This window comes from Dendropsophus ebraccatus, chromosome 2 (assembly GCF_027789765.1).
Source record: "Dendropsophus ebraccatus isolate aDenEbr1 chromosome 2, aDenEbr1.pat, whole genome shotgun sequence".
NCBI classification, from domain to species: Eukaryota; Metazoa; Chordata; class Amphibia; order Anura; family Hylidae; genus Dendropsophus; species Dendropsophus ebraccatus.
The window spans coordinates 74,835,601-74,863,119 of NC_091455.1; the positions used below are offsets into that span (position 1 = coordinate 74,835,601).

At 41.0% G+C, this 27,519-nt stretch overlaps 1 protein-coding gene across 5 annotated transcripts in view; it reads right to left on the reverse strand.

Moving 5' to 3' along the window:
- SPIRE1 (spire type actin nucleation factor 1) overlaps positions 1 to 27,519 on the reverse strand; it is a 117,111-nt gene that overhangs the window by 47,321 nt on the left and 42,271 nt on the right. For all 5 annotated transcript variants that reach the window (XM_069957801.1, XM_069957800.1, XM_069957799.1 and 2 more), the window contains exon 3: positions 11,936 to 12,166. In XM_069957801.1, the coding sequence (XP_069813902.1) occupies positions 11,936 to 12,166 (231 nt within the window). The remainder of the gene's footprint in view (positions 1 to 11,935; positions 12,167 to 27,519) is intronic.

The window sequence follows — 27,519 nt, forward strand, 5'->3', positions numbered from 1 at the left end:
TGAAATAACGCATACATCTACATTTTGTATTGCAGATTTAATGTATTTCTTGTATGGCAGTTATTGTTGTATATATTTATCTAGTTACACTCTGCTATAGAGGTTGTAACTTTATGTGGTAATAACAATGGCCAAAAGCAACAATTTTCCAATGCATAACCTTTACATGAATCACTTCTTTTATAACTTGGAGTAATGGAATCAAAGCATAACAGCTGCAAAGAATTTCATTTCGCTGCCATTTAAGGAAGCTATTTTTATCTTTTTATTGATGAGCTCCGATTAAGCGTGGCACCATAAAAGTCATCACCATGGGCAGCGTGATCAGTAATGGGAAAGCGAACATTAGCCAGAATGACGCTCCTCAACATAAGAAAACAGACAGCTCGGCTGGATGATCAACAGGGATACAAATGGCTATCCACTCCACAGGTGTAAGAAAGTCAGAAAACACAGAATGCTTTATAACCACTTGTAACTATTGCCCCACGGTCATTTTATTTGATGCTCTTAATGCCCACTGAGGACGCAAACTGGAGGACAGGTTCTTATCCTGGATAGCCACCTATACGGTATTCTAATCTGGGGCATTTACAGCATATTGGCGGGATATGTAATAAATGTCCGACAGATGCGGCTTCAACCTCTGGGACCCGCACCTATGTCATAATCTAGGACCCCACTAGCTACCTCCAGCCTTCTTGCGGTGACAAAAGATGGTTGGGAGGCCAAAAAATAGCTGAGTAGGCTGTTTTACAAGTTCTGCATAGCTCTCGTTGACTTTATTAATGCCCCTATTACACGAGTCGTTTGGAGGAGCAAACGAGCGCTATTAGCGCTCGTTGGCTCCTCGTTCCCCGCTCGCTGCCGCCGCTATTCCACGCGGCGTCAGCGAGCGGGTGAGTGCGGGTGGGGCGGCGGGGAGCTGCTGGGGGGGCTGCCCGGGGGATCGCTGATCGTCCGGGCAGCCCATAGGATACAGCAGCGCCTGCTGCCGATGCTCCTATTCAACGGAGCGACGGCAGCAGATCGCTGCTATATCAGTCGCTTTTTTTTCAACATGTTGAAAAACAAGCGACTGCAACGATCAGCCGACATGAACGATGTGGGCTGATCGTTGCACTCTATTCCACGGGACGAATACGAACGATATTGCTCCTCTAAACGACCCGTGGAATAGGGCCTTAAGAGTTGCATTGACAGTGCAGCACCATATCACTCCTGCGCAATTGTGCTAATATGGTTCCCAGAATCACACTACAGAGCTACTGTGCTGCTTCCCACTAATAAGCCTTTTTGCCTGTCAATCATCCCTGCACTGTGCGCCGACAGGCAGAGAGCTGCGACTAGTCACAGGCTGCTCCCTGCCCAGATTACTAGTTGACCCCTCTCTTGGCCTCACGCGGCAGAATAAAAATACTTTTTCTCCTTACTAAAGCTACTGCTGCAGCCGGGGCTCGAACATGTCGCAAGCTGCACAGTAGATCTATACTATGATTCTGATAACCATATCAGCACAATTGTGCTGATTGGTTTCTTTAATGGTCCTAGAAAAGCAGTAATCTTGTCTGTGACTTTCTTGATGTGCGTCCATTGAGCAATCACTACAAAGATCAACATTAATGTTTGTCTGTGTGCTACTTTTACATCACTTCACAGGTAGATTATTGTCTACATGGATCTCATTATTATGACCACCAGCTAATAACCAAAGAAACAGCAGTTAAATGGACTGGCGGTGACTCAATAAAGTCCTGGTGGTTACAGGTATCTGGGGCCATGCTGACTGCAGTACAACCCATAGCTGCTGAAGGGTGCATGGGGGATGATCCATAGAGCAAACAAGACAACTGAGGTGGTCATACAGATGCTCAATACGGTTATAAGTTTGGAAAATTAGGAGGCCACTTGTAGTACTTGGAAGTCCTGGTCAAGCTCTTCCAAATGTCAGACATTTCTAGTCTTTTTACATGTCACACTGTCTTGCTGGAACATCCTTCCTGCTCCAGGAAGGTAATCAGTATACCGGTGTACATGACTTGCAAAGAAGAACTCATACTCAGATTAGTTGAGTGTTCCTTCCATGAAGAGGAGTGGAACAGAGAATGCCACAAAAGATTCCTCAGACTATAGCAGCTTGTGTACTTCCAGCAATGGTTACGGGGTGTTTGTTTTCTAAAAATTTCTCTCCTAATACACCAACATCCATCCTTATGATTTCTGTCAATGCAACTTCACTAGCAGAGGTGCAGTGACACTGCTTCGGAGCCCCATATGTAGTAAGGTTCGCTGACTTATTGTCATTTCTTTTTACTGTATATACCCACCAAGCCAGCTCAAAACAAGTGACTTCCAATGTAAGCTATGCGTTGCCAATGTTGAAAGTAGGAAGTGGTCATAATAGTGTGACTTAAGAGCTAGACTTTCCAGTAAATTGTAGAAAGGGTTGTACAGCCATCTCCTAACATTCTCATTTTATTTAAAGTGCTTTATTTTATGAAAATGAAAGCACTGTCCCTCACAGAACCATGAATGGCTGTCCTTCACCTACAGAAAACAGACCTCATGTAATGACAACCTGTCATCAGCTAATGTGCTTCCATTTTAGCGCATTTCAGAATATTAAATCATTGCAGAATTTACACATTTATGAATAATAGGTAAAGGAGGAAGCTCAGATAACAGGTGAACATGGATTAAAACTAATTTATTTGCAGATATACTGTATTTCCTACAACTAAAGGCTGTATAACACTGCCTGATTTGCTGAATAAGCGAGCGCTGATTTGCTAGATTGGTGCTTGCTCACAGAGCCTATTAAACGGCTTGACTATTGTGCGGCAAGGGCGTTATTGAACCATCCCTCTTGTACATCACTGGTGGTGGCACTGTTCCGTCTTTACCAATGATTGGCTGAGCAGCCTGTCACTGAAGAGAAGGGGCAGTAAGCACCAGGGGTGAACGGGCAACACGGACGAAAGGCTGCAGGACAACGAGGGAGAATAGGCAAGTATAAATGTATTATTTTTCTAACAATGTCTGTGCAGTCCTAGTGCGTGATTATCAAGCTGGGTATAGGGTTAATAACAGAGCGACAATACGCTTACAAGGAGATGTCTGGCTGTCTAATACAGCCCTAAGGCCTCATTCCTCATACCAGAGTAATTTTTCAGGATTGAATATTATGTCTGCAATCTGCAAAAAATTAGTACTTCGTGCATCCGCAATCCGTATTCTTTTTTATATCCACAAGAAATGGGAATGTGATATTTTAAAGTAAGGTGGTCCGTATTTTGTTGACCCCATCAATATATTTGTACAGATAGTGGGAATAGCCTAAATGAAATCAATGGGCCCTAAATTTGTCTATAATGGCAGAGCCACAATTAGAGACAAATTTATGGAACATGTAAATTAGGAGTAAAAGCAGGTGCTGCAACTTCACTGATGTATCCATTAAACGGTTGCCATTATAGCCTAGAGAGGCCATTGTAGGGAACTCCATTTAAAGGGGTACTCTGGTATCAGAAATTTGAAAGCCTACAAAATTTGTATTGTCCCCTGCTCCTTTCTCTGATAAAGTACCCTCCTCTGATGTCACAGGAGGCTTGGCTGGTCTAGTCTCCCACCCCCCCTGAGTGATTTATCTTTACTGACCAGCCCCTCCTATCTCTCCAAGCAGACAAGTAGTTAGGCCTCATTCCCCAGTAATTTTTCAGGACCATATATAATGTCTGCAATTCGCAAAAAATTTCTTCAGTGTGGAATCCGCAATCCACAATTACCGTAGGAGATACTTTTAAATTAAGATGATCTGTATTTTTGGTGGACATTAGATCCATAAAATGAGGATCCCATAGACTTCTATTGCCTAATCTAAATAAATCTTAGCCTGCATTATCTGCAGTAGAAGTGCCTAGGACAATATGAACTCCCATGCGTTTATGGCCAGGTAACATACAAGCTTTGAATTCCCTGGCACTGGCCACAGTGCTACTATTTCAGAAAACTAGAGCACAGTGTTATTTGCTCTCGTATATGGCAGAGATCCACCCAATTCAGTATATCTTTCCAGCAGCTCCCAGCCTACAAAGATAAAGATACTAAAAAAAGAGCCAGAGTGTATGAGGTTGTGAAAGAATCTGACTATAGCAGGTCATAAATAGAAGCTTTTGCTCAGAGATTATCATTTTGTGTATTACTATAATATAAGTGATATGCAAAGGCGGCAATATTTGCTTAGCTTCACAGGGCAGAGAAAGAAAAACAGTGTTACTCACAGTACCACGTACTTGGAAGTTAACAGTGCATCAGGGCGTGAATATATGACTTTGCCATAGTAACTAAGGAGAGTTTTGTTTAAAGTAGTACATAATGGATAAAAGAGATACATGCCAACACATCCCCTGGCATAATATAAGGGGTACTGCCTGTGTTATCAGATCTTAGCATACATCCTTATCATTGTAATAGGAGCCCATTGGCAATAAATTTTTTATATTTCTGGTTCTCATTTTTTTTTACTATAAAGTAAAAAATCCTTAATGGTGCGTTCACACCTACAGGATCTGCAGCTGATTTTCTGCAGCAGATTTCTTTTAAATAACTGAACACAGCATCAAATCTGCTGCAGATCTGCTGCAGATCCTGTAGGTGTGAACGCACCCTAAAGGGGTAGAGCGGCGCTAAACAATTATTCACAAAAAAACACACATTACAACGTTATACAACTTTGTAATGTATGTTATGTATGTGAATGGCCCCCTTCCCCGTGTTTCCCCCCACACCTACGCTAGACCCAGAAGTGTGGTGCATTATACTCACTGCATCTTGCGTCGACCCCCGTCCGCCATCTTGGGACAATGACGTAGTCTTCGGGAGGCCGTCCGAACCGCTCCATCCGTCCCTCATGCCGGCCCCCCTCTGCCACGTCATAACTTTGCTCAGCCGCGATTGGCTGAGCACAGTTAGGCTCAGCCAATCGCGGGTGAGCTGCTGATGACGCGGCAGAGGGGGGCCGGCATGAGGGACGGATGGAGCGGTTCGGCTGACCTCCCGAAGACTACGTCATTGTCCCAAGATGGCGGATGGGGGTCGACTCGAGATGCGGTGAGTATAATGCACCACACTTCCGGGTCTAGTGTGGGTGGGGGGAAACACTGGGAAGGGGACCATTCACATACATAACATACATTACAAAGTTGTGTAACTTTGTAATGTGTGTTATTTTGTGAATAATTGTTTAGCGCCGCACTACCCCTTTAATTTCCCTAAGGCTGGGGAACTGATCCATTAAACAGACAGCAATAACATTGTGTGAACCCAATCTAAGCAGGTAATTAATAAAAATTTTGGTGGAAATTTCATACACTATAGGGTACAACTCAACAATCTAAACCATCAGTGACCTCAGGTGTACTTTTTAAGGCCCGTTCACACAGCAGAAAACAGGCGAAAATTCCAAGCGTAATCCCCACCGCAGACTCCGTTTGGAACTCCCCCTACATCACTGCCTCAATGTTAAGTATAGGACGTCTCTGCTCTCAGCTGAAAGAATTGACATGTCAATTATATCAGCGGAGGCGCCCTATACTTTATATTGAGGCAGTAAGGCAGGCGGAATTCCGAACGGGTCTGCGGTGGGGATTCCGCTCAGATTTTCTGTCTGTTTTCCGCAGTGTGAACGGGCCCTTAATGGTACAATTCTGGGAGACAGCAGACCTTTTATTAAAGCTTAACTGTCATTAAAAACTAAAATGGACAGCTAATATGTCACAGGTCTCGGTGCTGAGACCCCCACTAATCTTAGCAATGTGCTTCACTCCCTGGCTTGGTGCTCATTCCATCTCATTGCAGGACACAGACTGCACAGACCTATAACAGAGGCTGTCTCCTGCAATGCGATGGAATGGGCACCAAACTGGCGACTGGGGAGCACAGCCGCACGCTTCTCCTGTCTGCATGACATGCCAAATGTTTGTTTTTTTTAATGACATTTACATTTGAACTTGTTGTTCAGCCTGCATTATAAACATGATAACTAAAGAGTGTGCAGCAATACCAAGTTTATATAGTGTTAAGTTTTTCTACTTTTGCACAAAGAAACGCAATTAAAAAAAAAAATAATAATAATAATAATTCCAAGAGATATACCATTTTTATTTTTATATATGTGCCTGTTTTGTTTGCAGGGCAAGTAGTTTTTTTTACTAGTGTCATTTTGGGGGGTAAATATTAATGTTTTTTAATCACTTTTTGTTAACCATTTTATGCAAGGTGGCATAAACAAAACATACCAATTCTGACATTTTGGAATATTTCGGTGACCACCATATGGGAAAAATATTGTAATAATTGATATCAATATAATGTTGTCCTGAAATTGCAAATGGCTATTGGGTCCCCAATTGCTATGACCATCCATCAGAACCCATGATTACAATGTTTATAAACAATGAGAATCTCTCTCTGACACATGGTGGCGTCATTAAAACTCTTAACAATACAAGGTGTCTGACCTTAAAGCGAATAAACCATCAGTACATTCCCTTTGGGTTTTGCACATGGACAGAACGGCGTCCTCGTGGGGAAGCTGATGCCGCGGTCCTTTTTTTAAACCGCGGCCCAGGTCCCACATACGGGGCAATTCTATTCCCGGGCACTGGCCAGGGCTAATGCACTGAAGATGGGTTGCCCGATTCCAGTGGGAGGAAACCCCAGCCCCTCTATGACGTGGCTCCATTAGAATCAATGAATAAATACCCTAGGGGACACCATTTAATAATTTCCCCCCTACATTGTATACTGCGGGAAAAATGTCAGGCGGTTCAGTATTTAAAGAGGCGCTCCTTTGGAAAAAAAAAAAAATTCAAAGAGAGCAGGGGAGATTTTCTTTAGGCATTTGCTACTGTTCTGGACAGATCCTGTCACAGACAGATAAGGCAGCAGACAGTGCCATGTCAGACTGGAAAAAAATAAATCACTTCCTGCAGAGCATACAGCAGATAAGTACTAAAAATTGAGATAACATTCTGACACCAGTAAATTCGATTCCCCCCCCCCCCCCCCCCCCACTGGAGTAGCCCTTTAAGTGTTAGGTTGAAAATTCAGAAAGATAGATAGTTTTCCTGAAAGCTCCAGACAGGAAGAAACATACTCTCAATACAGATTGTGATACTGACTAGGTTTCTCTCAAACTAGATGAAGCCACAGCCCCAGGCTTACAAGATGAAGTACTGCAGAACTCATTCCAGCAGGGATAGGATTCTTAGCTTCAGTGTTAATCAAGTATAGCGGACATGTCAGCAGCTTTTTATGCCTAAAGTAAAGGCAGTGTACACCAGAGGCTCTTACCATGAATCCCTATATGCTGCTGATATTGTGATCCAGTGCTTCAGCAAAGAGAAATAAAAAAAAAAAAGTGTTAAAAATAGAAATAATATTCAAATTAGGAGATAAAGGCCACATGGATTTTTCTAGGCTGCAAAAGCCAAGCACAGTTAAGCCCCTTTACTCTAAGCTACTGACTTTATAGTTGAGCCAGGCTTCTACCTATCTGTCTTATGGCTGTAGGCATATAGTGGCATAGTTTAGAGTGAAGGGGCTGAACTGTGCTGGGCTTTTGCACCCAGGACAATGCCCCGTGGGCTTTTTACCCTAATTTGCATATTTGTTCTAATGCTGGGAAAATAGATTGCAATAATCTATTAATTTGAGATAAGAGGCCCTATTGTATACAAGTCTGCTTTAATATTTCTCATTAAAGAAGGAGTCTCTTTCCTAACCAACTGCAAGTTGCACACTTTCTCCACTTGGATTTGGTCTCTCTCTTAGGGAGATCCTAAGAACTCTTAAACAGCAACACTATAACCATAAGTTGTAATAATAATGTAGATTGTGGGCCCAACCCTTACCCTTACTCCAGCCATCACCTACATTATTACTAGCGCTCTTCGGATCAGCACACAGAGAAGTTTCCATGTTGACTTCCAGTATCGGGGAACGGTAGAAGCTGCTGTGAAGACCACCATCTCATCATGTAATGGCAGCTTCATGAAGACTGGCGAAGCCTTTCCCTAAACCATGTTTAATGCTTTTCCCACTTCAGACCTGCATGGCTTGCTTGTTTTTAGTCTCCAAAGGCTACGACTAGGTTCACAATGAGTTTTTGCTTACCGTTTAAAGTATGGATCTCCAAACTGCAGCCCTCCAGCTGTTGCAAAACCACAATTCCAATCATGCCCGGTCATCTAAAGCTTTGGATTTGGCTGTCCAGACATGATGGGAAATGTAGTATTGCAACAGCTGGAGGGCCGCAGTTTGGAGACCCATGGCTTAAAGTATCCTTTTTTAAACAGTACCTACCACTTTGTACTCGCAAGATATCTGTTCAGGATTCCCGCAGGTCTGCACTCCATCCTAAAGCGATTGTAGTACAGACTTGCTGGAAGCTCCACAGGCTGCATTGTAATAAAGATCCTGCCTAATGCCCAAAGTCGTAGGTATCTTTTAAAACCAAGGTGTTTTTTTTTGGATGCTGACATTTAAAAAAAAAAAAAAAAAAAAAAGCCTTGTATGTCAAATACAAGAGTATCTAGTCTATGTTGTCTAAGGGGTGAAAAACAGAACTGGGGATTATAAGGGTGTTCCATCGTTTTAATCATATCCTAGTTTCTTTTGAGCAGAGGGAAGGTGGAGGCAGTCTCTCCAGGGGTGTAACCATAGAGTGATGGGGAATAAAGATGAAGGACATGAGAAATCAGAAGAATGAATAACAAGCAGTATGATTCTTCCAGGTATCATTTAGAAACTCAAGCAATTGTTATACAAAGGCTGAAACCCCATTATATGTATTACATCACATCAAAGGGGCGTTCAGGGATTCACTGGGACTTTCTCCAGAATGGTGTTATTCTTTATATTAAGCCCTACGCATGACAAACACATTAAATACCCCGAAAAGGCCGACAGGAGAATTAGAACACAAAGAAGATTCTACCTCTTCAAATTAGTCTCTGGGACAATCTGGACGGCAAGATGAATGACTGTGTAATGGTGCAGCTGTGCCATTCTCCCTGTGGGATGCTGGAGAAATTGGCATCAGGTTCTTTGTCATGGGTAAAATAAATTATTTATGGGGGTAATTTATCTTTAGTATAGTTATCATGACAACACGAGCCTGGAGCATGATAGCAGCGAACTGACCAGGATTTCGTCTCTCATTTGATGAGTCACAAGCAAATTTCATCGACTCGCACAGACATTTTTGTCAAGATGTAATCATAAAGCATGGTCACCCAGATGTAGGCTGATATGCTTGATGGCTGCTGAAACAATACTAGCAAACAATGTACATAACCAATCTGTGATTTTTATGTTGGATTTTTGTCTCAGATAGCAACCACAGCTCAGCTTTATTTTTTTCCTAAAATGAGGCCCATTTTTGGGACACAGGTGAATACATTAGGGCCATTATATATGAATTAGGGCCATTATATATGAATTAGCTATCTAAATTGAAACGGTCACTGTGAAGTCTTTGAAATCAACATGTAGGCACAGCTGATGTTGGAGGTCTGGGTTGCCGTGGAAACGTCCTATGCTTTTGAACTTACCAAGGCATTGGACATTTCCAGAGCAACTGAAACCCCCGGCATCAACTGTGTCTGCAAGCTGAGATGGCAGGTTCACCTTAATGAGACAGCAGGTTTATGCTGTCCTATCTCAGGGTAGCATAAAGTAGTGACAGAGAAACTGAAAAGAATTATTCATCACTTACATTGTTCTGTGCCGCTGATTCAGGGATATCCTCCTGAATATTATGGACAATAAGTAGTCCTCTCCATTATTCGCATGAGCCCAGTAGTCCTCAACATTCATGAGAAGCATAAAACTCCGCCCACCACCGCTGTTGGTTGGCAGTTATCTAACCATGCTATATATAGGCAGTCAACTGTCAATCAGCAGCTGGAGGACGGAGGCAAGAATCCTTTTCTCCTGCATATCAGAACAGCTAAAATGATTTAAAGGAGAAGTCCAGCGAATATTTTTATTAAAGTATTGCCCCCCCCCCCCCCTTGCACTTATTACGGCAAATGCTTATAAAGTGCTTTTTTCCCTGCACTTACTACTGCATCAAGGCTTTACTTCCTTGATAACATGGTGATGTCACTTCCTGGATAAAATGGTGATGTCACCACCCGACTCCCAGAGCTGTGCGGGCTGTGGCTGCTGGGAAGGATGATGGCAGGGGGAGGCTCAGTGTCCCTCCAGTGCCCTGAGTCCCCCAATGTCGCCCTGCAATCCTCCTCTCCAGCAGCCACAGCCCGCACAGCTCTGGGAGTCGGGTCGTGACATCACCATTTTATCCAGGAAGTGAAGCCTTGATGCAGTAGTAAGTGCAGGGAAAAGCACTTTATAAGCATTTGTCGTAATAAGTGTATATTAGTGACTTGTATAACTTTTGGGGGGCAATATAATACTTTAATAAAACTTTTCGCTGGACTTCTCCTTTAAGTCATTCACTGATCTGTTCAGCATTTCTGTCACTATTTTATGCAGCCCTCATTTAAGGCAGAATAAATCTAGTGGGATTCCCTTATTAAGACAGGGAGTGAAATGTACGCCGGTCTTCATAAATCCCCCCCTAAATTTTAGACAGAAGGAGCACAAGTTTTTAAACAGGTGACAGCAGCCAAAAGTTTATGGGTGGTAAGAGATAAAAGGGAAGCTTTAATCTACCCTTCAAGCACAGCAGAGACCCTTTTGAGGAATTAGCTCAGTTTGCATGCGCATGGCCCAGGCTCTATCCTCTATATAGCACCATTTATGCCATGCCACCACTACCTATGTTCCATCTAGTCTCATTGCTGCTAGAGATGAAATTCTGCAACATGTAGTGGACAGTAGTTTGCAGGGTAGTGAGACATCTCATGGCTAAGATGTTAGGGCTTTTTAGGGGGATAAGGAATTATTTTTGTAAATTAATGTATTTAAAAACATGTAAGGAATTCCAAAGGCTAACAAACTGAGGGAAGTTGTCTGACATGACAGTGACCATTTAACCTACGACAAATCAATACCTAGAGCTTATATAAACATTTGCAGATAATGACACAATATCTGCTAGTAATGCAATGACTAATTTCATCCAAACACTTTGGGCACTAATGCTACAATGAATACAGACACCAATGTTGATATCTACATGATGCCCCTTATGTCTGCTTTCCATGGTGGCCACATGAGTTCTAAATTAACACAGCCAAGAATAGGAGAGTATGACAAAAGCAATTATACAGGACCATGTGTAACAGATAACTTTTTATTCAGAAACCAGCAGTCTAGAATTAGATTTACTTAAAATAGCCAACATGCCATTATGCCATTAAACGTCACATGGACGCATGGAGTTATTCCAAATGAAGCGTAATAAAATGATAAAAGAAGCTCTACCCTTACCCTGTTTTATAGGCTCATACTCCTGTAAAAGCAAATAAAAAAGGTATTGCACAGGGTTTATAGCTTTGAATTTACAAGTACCCGCTGTGACTCCTTGGCACAATGATATCACTTATAATGCTAGAAATGGTTGCTGAAAATGGCAGAACTAGCCAACACAGACATCTCCATACGAATAAGAAAAATAAATGTAATGTATACTACGCTTTGGCACATAGATCAGTATTCATCAGCGCCTATGCTTCCATATGTTTAGTAGCAATGCCAAAATAACCTAGAACTCACATCTGCTAACATGTGCTGAAGTTCCATATGGCACAAGATGACGAATGCTGACCAAAGACAATTTATATCTGATGGATGTGTCAACCTGGCCATTCCTTGACATATAACATGTTCCATATTTAGGACGATATGAAACAAATCATATTACTTCTTTATAGTGTGTAAACTATAAAATAAAGCAAGCTGTTACCTTCATGACGTTCTTGTAGGAATGTCGAAAAGATGGCGTCTCCTTCTCACTGTTGTCTTCCTCTTCTTCATCTAAAGCATCGTATCCTTCATCATTGCTGCCATCCGTTTCATCCACATTAGTCATGTTATCTATGAGCTGTTCCAAAGGTGGACTAAGCTCCCTCTCTTCATTGTCTTTCAAGCCATAGTCAAGTGCTTTGTAAATTATAATTCCAAGTGATACAATAACCTGAAAGATACAAGAAGGGAATTAACACCAGAAACAAAGGGCGCTTTAATAAAAGCAGGTTCTATAATGTATATCATTCTCTTCTTTTTGCTGGGCTTAAAAGATGGAAATTAAGAAGAGTGGGTCAATATTCTAGATCTAAAAAACCCCACAAAACTGGCAAATAATATTAATGATCAACCGCATCTTTTATAATACTAGTAAGACCTTTGGACCCTTAAGACACCAGAGCCCTTACATAAAAAAAACATTGCTGCTTGGCTTTCAAGTCTAATACTTATCATGCTTCATAAAAATGGACTAGTAGACATAATCCATATTATAAATCAACTATTAGGCTCACAATAAGTGCACCAAAAAAATGTGAAGTCCCATTTGTCACTGAATGCATGTAGACCAATGTAGGTGTGCTGTGAGGGTCACAGCTTTAGTTCTTTTTAACTGGTATGGTCTATCTTGTAAGCAATGACACTTACACTCATTTAATAGTCATTGGGGGAGATTTATCAAACTGGTGTAAAGTAGGATTGTCTTAGTTGCCCCTAGCAACCAATCAGGTTCCATCTTTCATTCCTCACAGATTTTTTGAAAAATGAAAGGTGGAATCTGATTGGTTGCTAGGGGCAACTAAGACAATCCTACTTGACGCCAGTTTGCTAAATCTCCCCCATATTTTTTTTTACACAAAATAAGGACTATGACAAAAAAATAAATCTTTACTCTCAAATTATTGTTACCAACTTTTCAAAGACCAGTCATGCAGAAGAAAGCATATCGAAAGGATTTAGTTGACAGAAGAAAGGCAATAGCTACCATCCCCAAGAGTACCATTAGTTCCACTGTCTTATTGTCTGTTTTGTGTAAAACTCAGAAATGCTTAAGAAACCTACAATACGAAAATAAACAGATTGACGCGACCCAAATGCACACAAAACCTACAAATTAAACCAAACCTGCAAACAATGACATATTAGTAATGTCAATTTTGAGTATTCTTCATTTACCTCGAGTGCATATCACTGTATAGCCATACAGTGGGATATATAAGGCCCCGATCATAATATAATTAGAAAGAATACAACATGGTATACTTTTTTTGGTGATTGCCCACTGAATAAAAAAGTTAGAACTGCTGACCCTCAGAGCAAAATAAGATTTAAGATGAATATTTGTCAAGTATCACTACAGATAATGAGAAACAAAATAATATAGCTTGGATGGTAAAGTGTTCCTTCATCATCAGGTTAGGAGTATCTAACCTGCTGATATGTACTATAGTGCACTGCACAGGCCACTGAGAACAAAGGCAAGTTTCTTACCTTCATCCTCAGTGCCGCTTTTGTGTACTTTTCTGTTTAATCCACATGCTAGTGAAGCGGTTTGGTGCACCCTATGCCCTGATCCGCCATGGCCGGACCACCCCTACTAATGAACGCTACGGTAGCATTGCCCCACTCATTACTGCAGAGCGGCAGATGAATAGTCATTAGAAGGGATGGGCTGCCAGGGCAAATTGGTGCACTGATGGGGGTAGTCCCCAGTGCACCAAATGTCACTATAGGGACATACCAGCAGTTTAAAAGAACCTGCTGTTACTTTCCTATAGGACAGGAAACGCTGAGGAAGAAGGTATCTTCAATCCTCCGTTTTATTAATATGTTAATTAGGTGGTTTGGTGCACTAGGAGCGGTACTAAAGCTCTTGGTGCACCAATCCACCTGCCATCCCTGAATATTCATGAAGAGGGATAAACTGGTGCCCCAAGGGCAGTAGTGCCGTTCCCAGTGTACCGAACAGCTTAATTAACATAATAAAATAGAAGATTGACGGAAAACAGCACTGAGGATGAAGGTAAGAAGGAAAGCTCCTTCAGGGTCTCCCATCCTATGTAAAAGAAGGTTAGAGTCTTCTAACCTGCCGTTCGTTTAGCTTTAAAATAACATAACATGAAATTAAGATAATACATCCCTAAATGAGTATTTCTATAGGCTCTTGGCTTCTTCCAGGTTAAGGTCAGGTGATATGAGTAGATAGTGCACAGATATTATAAAATAAATATATATGATACCTCACATGGAAGGACAGAAGTTATTGTAGTTGCAAGATATTTGGTGCAAATTGTAAGCTCGTTTGTATGTATAGGTACTCCACCATTTTAAAAATGAGCAGACCTGTGTGGAATATCATGTATGAGCAAACCTCTATGGAATATCATGTATGAGTAGACCTGTGTGGAATATCATGTATGAGCAGAACTGTGTGAAATATCATGTATGAGCAGAACTGTGTGAAATATCATGTAAGAGCAAACCTGTGTGGAATATCATGTATGAGTAGACCTGTGTGGAATAACATGTATGAGTAGACCTGTGTGGAATATCATGTATGAGCAGACCTGTGTGGAATAGCATGAGCATGAGCAAACCTGTGTGGAATATCATGTATGAGTAGACCTGTGTGGAATAGCATGTATGAGTAGACCTGTGTGGAATAGCATGTATGAGTAGACCTGTGTGGAATATCATGTATGATTAGACCTGTTTGGAATACCATGTATGAGTAGACCTGTATGGAATATCATGTATGAGTAGACCTGTGTGGAATATCATGTATGAGCAGACCTGTGTGGAATATCATGTATGAGTAGACCTGTGTGGAATAGCATGTATGAGCAGACCTGTGTGGAATATCATGTATGAGCAGACCTGTGTGAAATAGCATGAGCATGAGCAAACCTGTGTGGAATATCATGTATGATTAGACCTGTGTGGAATATCATGTATGAGTAGACCTGTGTGGAATAGCATGTATGAGCAGACCTGTGTGGAATAGCATGTATGAGCAGACCTGTGTGGAATAGCATGTATGAGCAGACCTGTGTGGAATAGCATGTATGAGCAGACCTGTGTGGAATAGCATGTATGAGTAGACCTGTGTGGAATATCATGTATGAGCAGACCTGTGTGGAATAGCATGTATGATTAGACCTGTTTGGAATACCATGTATGAGTAGACCTGTATGGAATATCATGTATGAGTAGACCTGTGTGGAATATCATGTATGAGCAGACCTGTGTGGAATATCATGTATGAGTAGACCTGTGTGGAATAGCATGTATGAGCAGACCTGTGTGGAATATCATGTATGAGCAGACCTGTGTGAAATAGCATGAGCATGAGCAAACCTGTGTGGAATATCATGTATGATTAGACCTGTGTGGAATATCATGTATGAGTAGACCTGTGTGGAATAGCATGTATGAGCAGACCTGTGTGGAATAGCATGTATGAGCAGACCTGTGTGGAATAGCATGTATGAGCAGACCTGTGTGGAATAGCATGTATGAGCAGACCTGTGTGGAATAGCATGTATGAGTAGACCTGTGTGGAATATCATGTATGAGCAGACCTGTGTGGAATAGCATGTATGAGTAGACCTGTGTGGAATATCATGTATGAGCAGACCTGTGTGGAATATAATGTATGAGCATACCTGTGTGGAATAGCATGTATGAGTAGACCTGTGTGGAATATCATGTATGAGCAGACCTGTGTGGAATAGCATGTATGAGCAGACCTGTGTGGAATAGCATGTATGAGTAGACCTGTGTGGAATATCATGTATGAGCATACCTGTGTGGAATATCATGTATGAGTAGACCTGTGTGAAATATCAGGTATGAGTAGACCTGTGTGAAATATCAGGTATGAGTAGACCTGTATGGAATATCATGTATGAGCAGACCTGTGTGGAATATAATGTATGAGCATACCTGTGTGGAATATCATGTATGAGTAGACCTGTGTGGAATATCATGTATGAGCAGACCTGTGTGGAATATCATGTATGAGTAGACCTGTGTGGAATAGCATGTATGAGTAGACCTGTGTGGAATATCATGTATGAGTAGACCTGTGTGGAATAGCATGTATGAGTAGACCTGTGTGGAATATCATGTATGAGTAGACCTGTGTGGAATATCATGTATGAGCAGACCTGTGTGGAATAGCATGTATGAGTAGACCTGTGTGGAATATCATGTATGAGTAGACCTGTGTGGAATATCATGTATGAGCAGACCTGTGTGGAATATCATGTATGAGCAGACCTGTGTGGAATATCATGTATGAGCAGACCTGTGTGGAATATCATGTATGAGCAGACCTGTGTGGAATATCATGTATGAGCCGACCTGTGTGGAATATCATGTATGAGTACACCTGTGTGGAATATCATGTATGAGTACACCTGAGTGAAATATCAGGTATGAGTAGACCTGTATGGAATATTATGTATATATGCCATAAATGTCTTTGATGGAAATATCACTTGAAGTCATCCTGAGCATTATTTACTCTTCTTAGCCTTTGTGTAAATTCTGCTTATATAAGAATTCGGAGATCAGAGACCGTTTTCTACAACAATGTTGCCTGTCAACTGCACTAAAAAGACTGCTGTGCTGCATATCCCTATCAACCAGACTGTGAAGTATGTCTGTCTGGGTGCTCACAACTAAGCTAGCACTGTGTTAACAGCTGAGATTTGGGAAATGCAGATTGGAGACAGACAAGCCATGCCATAGCACTATTTTCCAATACATGTAGGTGTAGAATCTTTTTAACTGAAGGGATGAATGATAAGGAAACTCAGCAACTATTCTAGAACTAGAAGAATTCAAAACTATTGAAATTGTGACATTACCAAGGCTAACATATGGCCAAGGGAGAGGTTTATCTAGTTACAGATGACCAGTTTTTAAAATAAACTAATCAATCCAAGTGATGGCTGAAGGTTTTGTACATAAATGTATAAACCTCTAAAGGGAGACTTACCAAATCAATCTCTCTCTTAAAGTGACATTGTCACAGCCCCCCCCCCCCCCCCTGTGTGTGTAGGGAGATGGGGCCCAACTGCTGAGAAGCCCCGTCTAGGTGACACTGTCCACCAATAAATTAAACCAAGAGCAAGGGGGTGACAGAATCACTTTAACATAATGCCCTTTGTATTTCCTAATTTCAGTGAAAATTAGCTGGTGTCCTACCTCTTACAGATTGGACACCATCTAGTTAATCTATAGAGATGAGCGAACCTCGAGCTTGTTATGTATATGCATTAATAATACCAATAACTGTATTGACAAGAAATCATCATTGCTAAATCTACACATTTAACATATGCTAGATTGCCATTATCCTAAATTTTTATGACCACCATCCTGCAACCTTACTATGATAGCTTTTTCCTACTGTTTTAGGTCACTGAGCTAAAATGGCTTCTTTCGCTTTACTTCCTAGCCCACAGCAGCTGTACATACAATCTAAAGATCATGAAAGAAGCAACTAGGCTGAAAGAAAAAAAAGGCATTAACAAGCTCATATGCAATTATTTGCTCTGCAGTAACAAGCAATTTCAAGCTACGAAGATGAAGCCATGGGATAAAAACAAGCTTGTCAAACCATAAACTGTTTATTTCAGTCAATGGTTAGTAATGGAGATCAATAGAAAAAGCAGCAGTCAAAGCCTTAGGTGGGATAGAATAGCTTCTTTTTTTATTTTAACTCCACCATAAGCCATATTTGCCTATGTACCTTTATATACACAGACAACCCCTTTAAAAATGTATAGATGAACATTTCTATAACTTTCCAACAAACTTTATGTTATTTACGTGTCATTGCACAATAATAAAGAATTACGGTCGCAGACTGAAGTGGAACACTGCTACACCTGCTCTGCTAGTTTGCTGCTGTACAATAGATTATTCTGCAGTCCAGGATGTTTAGAGCATTTTCTACACTTGATAAAACTGCTTCCACTTCTTAGGCTATGGTAACAACACTGACTTAGAGTGAGACTAGACAGTCTAAGAATTCAAAATTTAACACAGTGCCTTAAGCGGTTTAATAAATCTGTCAAATTTATAGTTAGTGTAAACTAAAGGCTGTATTACACAGCACAATGATCCAGGGAAAGCAAGTGCCGACCTGTCAGGTCAGTGCTCGCGTCCCCCTTGTTCCCTGCTCATTGCCTATGCTATTACATGTACAGACAGCGAATGGGAAGCAGCGCAAGGGGCCACCCTAATGATTCTTAGACTGTTCGGGTGGCCCATTAAAGTTGACAGCCTTCTGCTGCCACCACTCCGATTACACGAAGCTATGTGCAGATTTATAGTTTAGTGGGATAAGTTACAGGATAATGTCAATTAATCATGAAAGTTTCTGCTCAGTATAGGCTAAATACACTCACCGGCCACTTTATTAGGTACACCTGTCCAACTGCACATTACCACTTAATTTCTAATTAGCCAATCACATGGCGGCAACTCAGTGCATTTAGGCATGTAGACATGGTCAAGACAATCTTCTGCAGTTCAAACCGAGCATCAGTATGGGGAAGAAAGGTGATTTGAGTGCCTTTGAACGTGGTATGGTTGTTGGTGCCAGAACCATCTCTAGGGTTTACAGAGAATGGTCCGAAAAAGAAAAAACATCCAGTGAGCGGCAGTTCTGTGGGCGGAAATGCCTTGTTGATGCCAGAGGTCAGAGGAGAATGGGCAGACTGGTTCGAGCTGATAGAAAGGCAACAGTGACTCAAATAGCCAACCGTTACAACCAAGGTAGGCAGAAGAGCATCTCTGAACGCACAGTACGTCCAACTTTGAGGCAGTTGGACTACAGCAGCAGAAGACCACACCGGGTGCCACTCCTTTCAGCTAAGAACAGGAAACTGAGGCTACAATTTGCACAAGCTCATCGAAATTGGACAGTAGAAGATTGGAAAAACGTTGCCTGGTCTGATGAGTCTCGATTTCTGCTGCGACATTCGGATGGTAGGGTCAGAATTTGGCGTTAACAACATGAAAGCATGGATCCATCCTGCCTTGTATCAACGGTTCAGGCTGGTGGTGGTGGTGTCATGGTGTGGGGAATATTTTCTTGGCACTCTTTGGGCCCCTTGGTACCAATTGAGCATCGTTGCAACGCCACAGCCTACCTGAGTATTGTTGCTGACCATGTCCATCCCTTTATGACCACAATGTACCCAACATCTGATGGCTACTTTCAGCAGGATAATGCGCCATGTCATAAAGCTAGAATCATCTCAGACTGGTTTCTTGAACATGACAATGAGTTCACTGTACTCCAATGGCCTCCACAGTCACCAGATCTCAATCCAATAGAGCATCTTTGGGATGTGGTGGAACGGGAGATTCGCATCATGGATGTGCAGCCGACAAATCTGCGGCAACTGTGTGATGCCATCATGTCAATATGGACCAAAATCTCTGAGGAATGCTTCCAGCACCTTGTTGTATCTATGCCACGAAGAATTGAGGCAGTTCTGAAGGCAAAAGGGGGTCCAACCCGTTACTAGCATGGTGTACCTAATAAAGTGGCCGGTGAGTGTATATAGCCATTTGACTACTCAGCCAAGAATGAGATTTACTTGAATAGATGAAAAATTATCCTTAAACATGCTCCCAGAAACTATCAGTCTTCCCAGCTTTTTCTACTCTATAACATGCCGCATGAAGATCGGGCTGCATTTAAAAACGTGACCACTGATGATTCCATTTAAACCAATGTTTAAAAAAAAGGTGTGTATTAAGAATGGTAAAGCAACTGGTGGTCAGAAAGCAGGACTGGATTATTGCAGCTACCGTATGTCTTTTGTCTTACAATAGGTACTATAAAAACTAGAGAACATTACACGTACAATTGAATCGTTCACAGTTGCCCTGAGGATGACTAGTCAGACGTGCACACAGTGTATCCCGTGGTTTGGCATCATGTATCTGCTGCTCACGCTCGTAATCATAAAAAAAGAACATTGATGTCTAAAACAGTAGATCAATTTGTAAAGGAAATCGCGTTAAATAAAACGTATCGGTGAGTAAGACTGAGCTGGAGAAAAGGGAGTATCCTAACCTTTAAATAACGTCAAAGCATTTAATCCTCCAACCAAATTCTGCACCACAAACAGTATCTATGCAGTACAACAACATATTTCTGCGAATGGAAATTTACAGACAGTGTACACTGTATATCCTGCAGTCTGATGAGCCACCATTAGTAGAGACCTTTCAGCTTTACGGAAAGTGACCGTCCTTGCTTGGCATCATTAATAGTAAATAAACACTCATTAGACTTGCCAAAATTAGAAATCACTCATATGCCAACTGAGGGAAGGTGAGCTACTCTTAGGGCTCCATACAAAGCTCTGCACAGCCCTTAAGAAATACATCATAAACATGCTGTATGTTTATCTACATAGACTAGGACCCTGGGAAATGAACACACCGGCCTCAGGGCCTGATAAATGAGGAGGACAGTGCTTCAAATCCATTTTCCTATGCACTTTTCAATGCTGCAAAGAGCTAAAAAAAATAAATATCAACTAGGGATTTTACAGTTAGATATTAACATGACTGATACTTTTTTTTCTAAAGGAGATAGGGCAACAGCTCCCCCTCTATATTATGTACAACTGCACCCTCAGCCATGCATGTGTATGGTGTAATGTGTCATTTTCTTATTTTTCCCCAAAGAAGAATTCACACTTCCCCCCCTTGTACCGACTCTCTCCTCACTGTCCCATCAGTCCCCTCACTGTCCCATCAGTCCTGACTCTCCCCTCACTTTCTGGTCCCCCTGAGGACTGGTCCATGTGTGTTCCTAGCACACCGCCTGGCCTCTTTACAGAGTGACGCATAGACGTTATCACGCTGGCGGCCAGCGTCTTCCCCTAAATCAGGCATGCAGCGGATGTGTGGCAGAACGTGGGGGCCATGGACCACTGGTAGGCCTGCGGCATCAGCAGTGAAGGACTACAAGGGGCTGGTGGAGGGTGGTAGAGGGTAGTGGCATGGTGGCGGGGGGGGAGGGGCTTACTTTTGGGGGATGACTGCTGCTCCAATTTCCATTTCTGTTGCATCCCTTGTCAGAAAACCTTATATTCGAGAAATGTTTAAAATGAAGGAGATCTTTTGGATATACATACAGTACACTGTTAAATGTTAGGAGACTAAAAGGGTATTTTATAGGGCCCAGACAATGAAACCATATAGTCAGGGCAAGGCTCCATGCAGCCTGAATGGGGTAGCCAATAGCCACATCTGACCACATTAACGGAAACTTGAGCAAAGAGGTTTATATGAACATCTTATTGTAGTTCATAGAGTCCTCAGAAGCCAATAAAGTCATTGGGGAGTTATATCAGGTGGAGTCATCTTTTTTGTTGTTTGACTTTATCATAAAACTTGAAATGATCCAATTCCCGGTTTAAACTGGGTGTGCTTAAACTTTATTTGTTTGGATCCTAATGATGCACAGGAATTAAAGGAGTTGTAAAACATCTTAAAAGAAAAGCATATTATGTAGCATGGACACAAGGACATCTGAGGTGGTATGAGGGCTGTAAAAGACAAAGCTGTCATATGACTTCTAGTTCAGCAGTATGAATCTGACTTATGTAGCCTCAAGGCTTTCACTATAGATTAACATATGGTTACAACTGGGACAGATGGCATTTCATAAAAAAATAACTATTCTATAATTCACATCAGGCATTGGATGATCATATCCCCTTCAAGAAAATAACCCACCAAAAGAATGGCTGAAGTACACCATATCTGGTTGTTCTTTTCAGTCCTTCTTTAATTGGATTACAGCTCTCCGAGTCATGAACAGCCAACTGGCCAAGTCATAAAGCGGTATTGGAGGGGGAAAAAAATTCTGCTATTAATAGATGCATTCACCTTTAAGAAGCTACCAACCCCTTATTGAGATTGCAACAGTGGCAATATAAGATAGAAGATATACAGATTTAGGGTGCGTTCACACCTACAGGATCTGCAGCAGATTTGATGCTGTGTTCAGTTATTTAAATGAAATCTGCTGCAGAAAATCAGCTGCAGATCCTGTAGGTGTGAACGCACCATTAACAACTGAATAGAATTTTAACAACTGAGCAGGAGGATATGGTTTACTATTGCTTGCCACAATGTTAATGCATGCCCTAAAGAAACCCAATACAAATTACTCTCAGGTAAATAGTGGTGTTACACTTTTCGTTGGAATACAGCCAATTAAATAGTAAACTACATTTAAAGAAGAACTCTGAACAAAGGTAAAAAAAAAACCCAGGAAGGGCAAGTGGTGGTGGGAAAATAATTATGAAGTGATACTTACCTGTACCACTGACCCCACGGCTCAAAAATGAGGCAGGCTGAGGGTGACAGTGTGCAGTTGTGCTTCGGGGGCACCGGTAAATATCACTTCACTATTATGTTCCCCACAACCCCATCCCTACTTTTTTTGTACATTTGCCCATTCTCCCTCAAGTACACTACATTTAATCTGTTAAAGTTAAAACAAAAACATTTGCACAGAAAGTACTGTGCAGCAGGACCAGGCTCCGTGAGAACAGGGAAGGAGACTATAGTTGTTAGTTTTTAATATTTTCAGCAACCTCAGCAGAATTTTTTTAGAAAAAAATATTCCATGGAAAACCCCTTTAAAGCAATGATTAAGCTGTATTTACATTGCACTTTATCACGCCTTGCAAGGTGACGTATTATTTTTTCCCAACCAGTTTTAGGTGGTTTTCTAGTAAATTTTGGCATCCTTGTTTTCTTTGTAAATTTTATGAATACTGTAATAACATGGTATATACATTTTGGCAGATTGCATAACAGCGCACACCCTGTTGAAGTCATTTTTGTAGAAAACTCACCAGAAGAACAGGTTTTTAAACTTGGAATCTATGACATTGAGAAGAGAAACCCCCGAGGTGTAAAAAGCCAGTATGAGATAGCGTTAGCAGGAAGCGACAGATCAGGACGGGCAACATTGCTGTCTGCTCGTGGTGGAGAAATATCAAATTGGGTCCCAATATAAACCTTCATAAGCCACGTCTTCTTCAAACCAACAATAAAAATATGTGGCTAGGCGTGCCGCGATGACAGCTGCGGCATTCTGTTCAAGTAATTCTTCCTCAGACTGGAAAAACCATTAGGATTAACCACCCATAGCAGATCAAACAAAGTGAGAAGTATTAGGAAATGATTAATGCTTGTAAAAATGATTACATGTATATTGAATACAATGCCTCACATAAAAGAGCTTTCCTAAAAGGGGTGATGTTTTATTACACCTTTTAGGACAGAACTTTTTTTTTTTTTTTTTTTTTTTTTTTTTACATATAGTAAAAAAAAAAAAAAAAAATTGGGACACCAAGTAGCTACATCAACCACCTGGCCATGGAGTCACAGACTGCAAAGCTGGATGTTCTGATGGACTCCTGATGCATATGGTATAATGCTGGTGCTTGCTTGGAGATCAGGCACTCCTGAATTGAGGAAGGCCAATAGGCAGTGACGTCATCTGCTGTAGCCAAAGATTTGCATAAAGGCTTAGGCCAAAATAAACTGACATCATATCCGTTATGACAGAAAGGTATCCGCCTGTATCCTCCTTGCAGAACTCATGATTGTTACTAAAAATGGCTGCACTAACCAGACGAAACAGCAAAATTAGAATCAAAGGCTTGAAAGCAGAACTATTTGTAGTCTGTGAGCGGTCACCAAACCTCCTCTCCTTCCAATCCTTCTTTTCCCTGTCTTGTTCATAAAATTCTTGTTGTAATTCAGCAAAAAATGAATGAAATGAAACGTAAGCAGCAACATAATTCCATTTAGCACATGTGTGTCCATGTATATTGTAGGCAGCACCACAATTCAGGGCTTAGTCGTAATGTATGCCAATAGTCTGTTCCCAGCATGGAATTCCCACACTACATAGGTGTGTCACTGCATACTACATTGAGATTAATCAGGTGACGAGAAGAAGTTAAACAGTAAACACTCGGAGTGCAACGTGCCAAGAGTAACAAAGGTCCTGGCCGACATTAGCTCTTTAGCTATCCGGCTACATGTTTGCTGTAGGATACTAGACCTCTAGTAGGAACTATATCTGTACTGAATTGTTTCTCACAGATAACTAGCCTGGACAAAATCACTGCCATGAACTTCAATAGTTTATAATAATAATAAAAATAATAATAACAATAATAATAATAATAATAATCAACAACAACAACAACAACAACAACAACAACAACAACAACAACAACAACAACAACAACAACAATATTATCATTACTATTAAGTCATCAAACTCCAGACCCCAAAACAGGCTACCTGATCTACCTGCATCATGGTATAGAGGAGGAGGAGGAGGAGCAGATTATATAGTTTTGTGATAAAAGATTTAGTATTTCCGCCACTTTAATTCCTTTTTATTCTGTGTTAAGGAGTCCAGTGGGCGGTTCTATTCAGTGACTGACAATTATCTCTATATGCCTGTTGAGGCTGGGTTCACACTACGTATATTTCAGTCAGTATTGTGGTCCTCATATTGCAACCAAAACCAGGAGTGGATTGAAAACACAGAAGGGATCTGTTCACACAATGTTGAAATTGAGTGGATGGCCGCCATTTAATGGCAAATATTTGCTGTTATTTTAAAACAACGGCTGTTATATTGAAATAATGTCCGTTATTTACTGTTATATGGCGGCCATCCACTCAATTTCAACATTGTGTGGACAGAGCCTTTCTGTGTTTTTAGTCCACTCCTGGTTTTGGTTGCAATATGAGGACCACAATACTGACTGAAATATACGTAGTGTGAACCCAGCCTTATACAGGAAAGATGGGTAAAAGATGTGACTTTCCACTTGACTGCTAAGCCTAGAATGAATACGGACGTCGTTAAAAAAAAGTTACACGTTTTGCTAAAATTTATTTTTTTCATAAAACTATACAGTGTATTTATCTGCTCAGCACTTCTTGCTGTATAATACAACGCTGATGGATTAAACAGCTTTTTCTTAGTAAGATTCCTTTTAAAGCCCAAGTTTGTTGTATTACTGGAAGTGACACATCCCTCATGTTCAGCAACTTTCTTCTTCTGGATTGGTGTATCAGGACAAGGGAAGCTTTGAGAGATTTACATTTCAGAGGTACTGTGACAATGACATGGTTGTCTGTGGGGACAGTACACAACCTCCAGCAGCAGTGGTACAAGTGCAAAAAACCATTGCTCATCAGCCACACATAACCCTGTGTAATAGGGAATGTGCGGACAACAAACTGTGGAAACAGAAGGCCACAAGAATGAGCCAGCCATTGCCTTGTTACAGGATTTTTAAACTAATGCTAATCTATGTAGTTGGGCCAAGCAATAGAGCCAGGGGTAACTACAGTTTCCTTAGCAGCAGACGCCTTTGGCCCTGTAAGTTACAAAATGAAGTCTTCATAGATCAGATTTGTTTTTTAATACATACTTATTCACTCCCTATATGCATTACTGATCCTTCGGCGTTCAGGACCCTGTCAGCTGGATGTTGATGTACTTTGGACACATTTAGTAGGTACTAACTACTGAGTACTAGAAGCATGACATAGGGCCTATTTTCCTGCTTCTAGCATCACAACCAAATATACCCCATTCCTTTAAACTTAAAGGGTCTAATGATGGGAGTACACATGCTTCATATATTGATATCGGACTGTACCACAGCATTGACATGCAAGTTTATATAGTTTAACAGAAACTTTAGTGGCCATATAGGGTCACGTGCAGAAATCATCTTAGGTTGTGGCCTTATTAATGGCTTTTACACAATTCTGAGAGTGCACATGTATGTGCTGTCTAAACACTGGATGTAGTCTGAATCAGCATGCTGTTCAGGCAGCTTCTGATTGACATGCTTTGCATTGCAGATGATGTATATTGATAGATAACGACTTAAATGCATCAATTATATGCTAAGGGTCCACTAAACTGCTAAGGTGATTATTAATCCAAGGGTACTTAAGATGTCTGGTGACTGTAAGTGATTGCTTCCATTACCATCTGAATGAGAGCTTGGTTGTATGAGTGGAAATCCCCATAAAGGGAAAGAGTTTCTTTAAGCAGCATAAAAGGTAGAAAAGCATGTTCCTATGTATTCTTTGGTTATTTTATAAAAAAACACAAATCAATTGGCAAAATGACAAACAATCACAAAACAATTTGAAACAATAAAAAACAGGCATAAAAAAGGCCTATCAATAATAACACAGAGAGTCTTCTGCTTATATAAGCATACAATCCTATGACCACGATAACTTTATAACCTCTCCAGATCAGAGATACCACAGACCTCCTTTGTCTCTTCTCCAGCTTCATTGATCATCACTTAGCGAGATTCCCCTGACATATGATCAGAGGGTACATATCCTCTATGATTGGTGAGGGGATTGAAATATGAAGAAATGATCCTGTATTACCCCCAGGGGTCACCGAGAGGCTATACAAGGGGGGAGAAGACAGTAACACACACTAAAGCTCTTTGTTTTTTATAGTATTGATCAAGGGTATCATTTGCAACTATTTTTTTTCTTCCATTGCATCTAAAATTTAAAGAAAATTATGCAACCTTTTAAATAAGCTTTACCACACTTAAAAAGTGGTATTCTGTCAAAAATTTTTCTTTCAAATCAAATGATTTCAGAAAGTGACAGATTTGTAATTTACTTCTGTTTAAAAATCTTGAGTCTTCCCATACTTATTAGCTGATGTCCTGCAGGAAGTGGCGTTTTCTTTTCAGTCCGACACAGTGCTGTCTACTGACAAATTCCCATACAGAAAAAACTGTTCCTGACCGCTCTGAACAGTTCCTGACATGGACAGAAGTGGCAGCAGAGAGCACTGTGTCAGACTGGAAAGAATGCAGCACTTCCTGCAGGACAAACAGAAGCTGATAAGTACTAAATGGATTTTTAAATAGAGGTAAATTACGTAGCTATATAAAACTTTCTGAAACCAGTTGATTTTAAAGAAGATTTTTGCTGGAGGACCCAATTAAGGATACACCAGGCAGAAAAAAACAAAAAACACAAAAGGAGGACTGCACCTCCTGTGATGTAGGTGTAGATACTGTGCTGGGGCGAGAGGGTGGGTTAGGGGTTAGATTAGAGAGATTTACAGTTAGTAAGTATAATTCAAAACTAAATTTTAATCAGTTTTTGTGAGGGATTGAACTTTAGAATTGACAGCAATGAAAATTCTTATCTCATAACTGCTGAATATTCTTAGACAATCATGATTGCTCTAGGACCTACTCTATCACTTTTTATATAGTTGGGGAAAGGGATTATGTCTGCAGAAATGAAACTTTCTAAACATGTCATTTGACTATTTAGTCCGGGTTTACATATATGCAACGGCGTTTCATGAAACGCCTTATTGAACCGATCCCATTGTTTTCAATAGGATCGTTCAAAACATGCGGCGGGGAAATA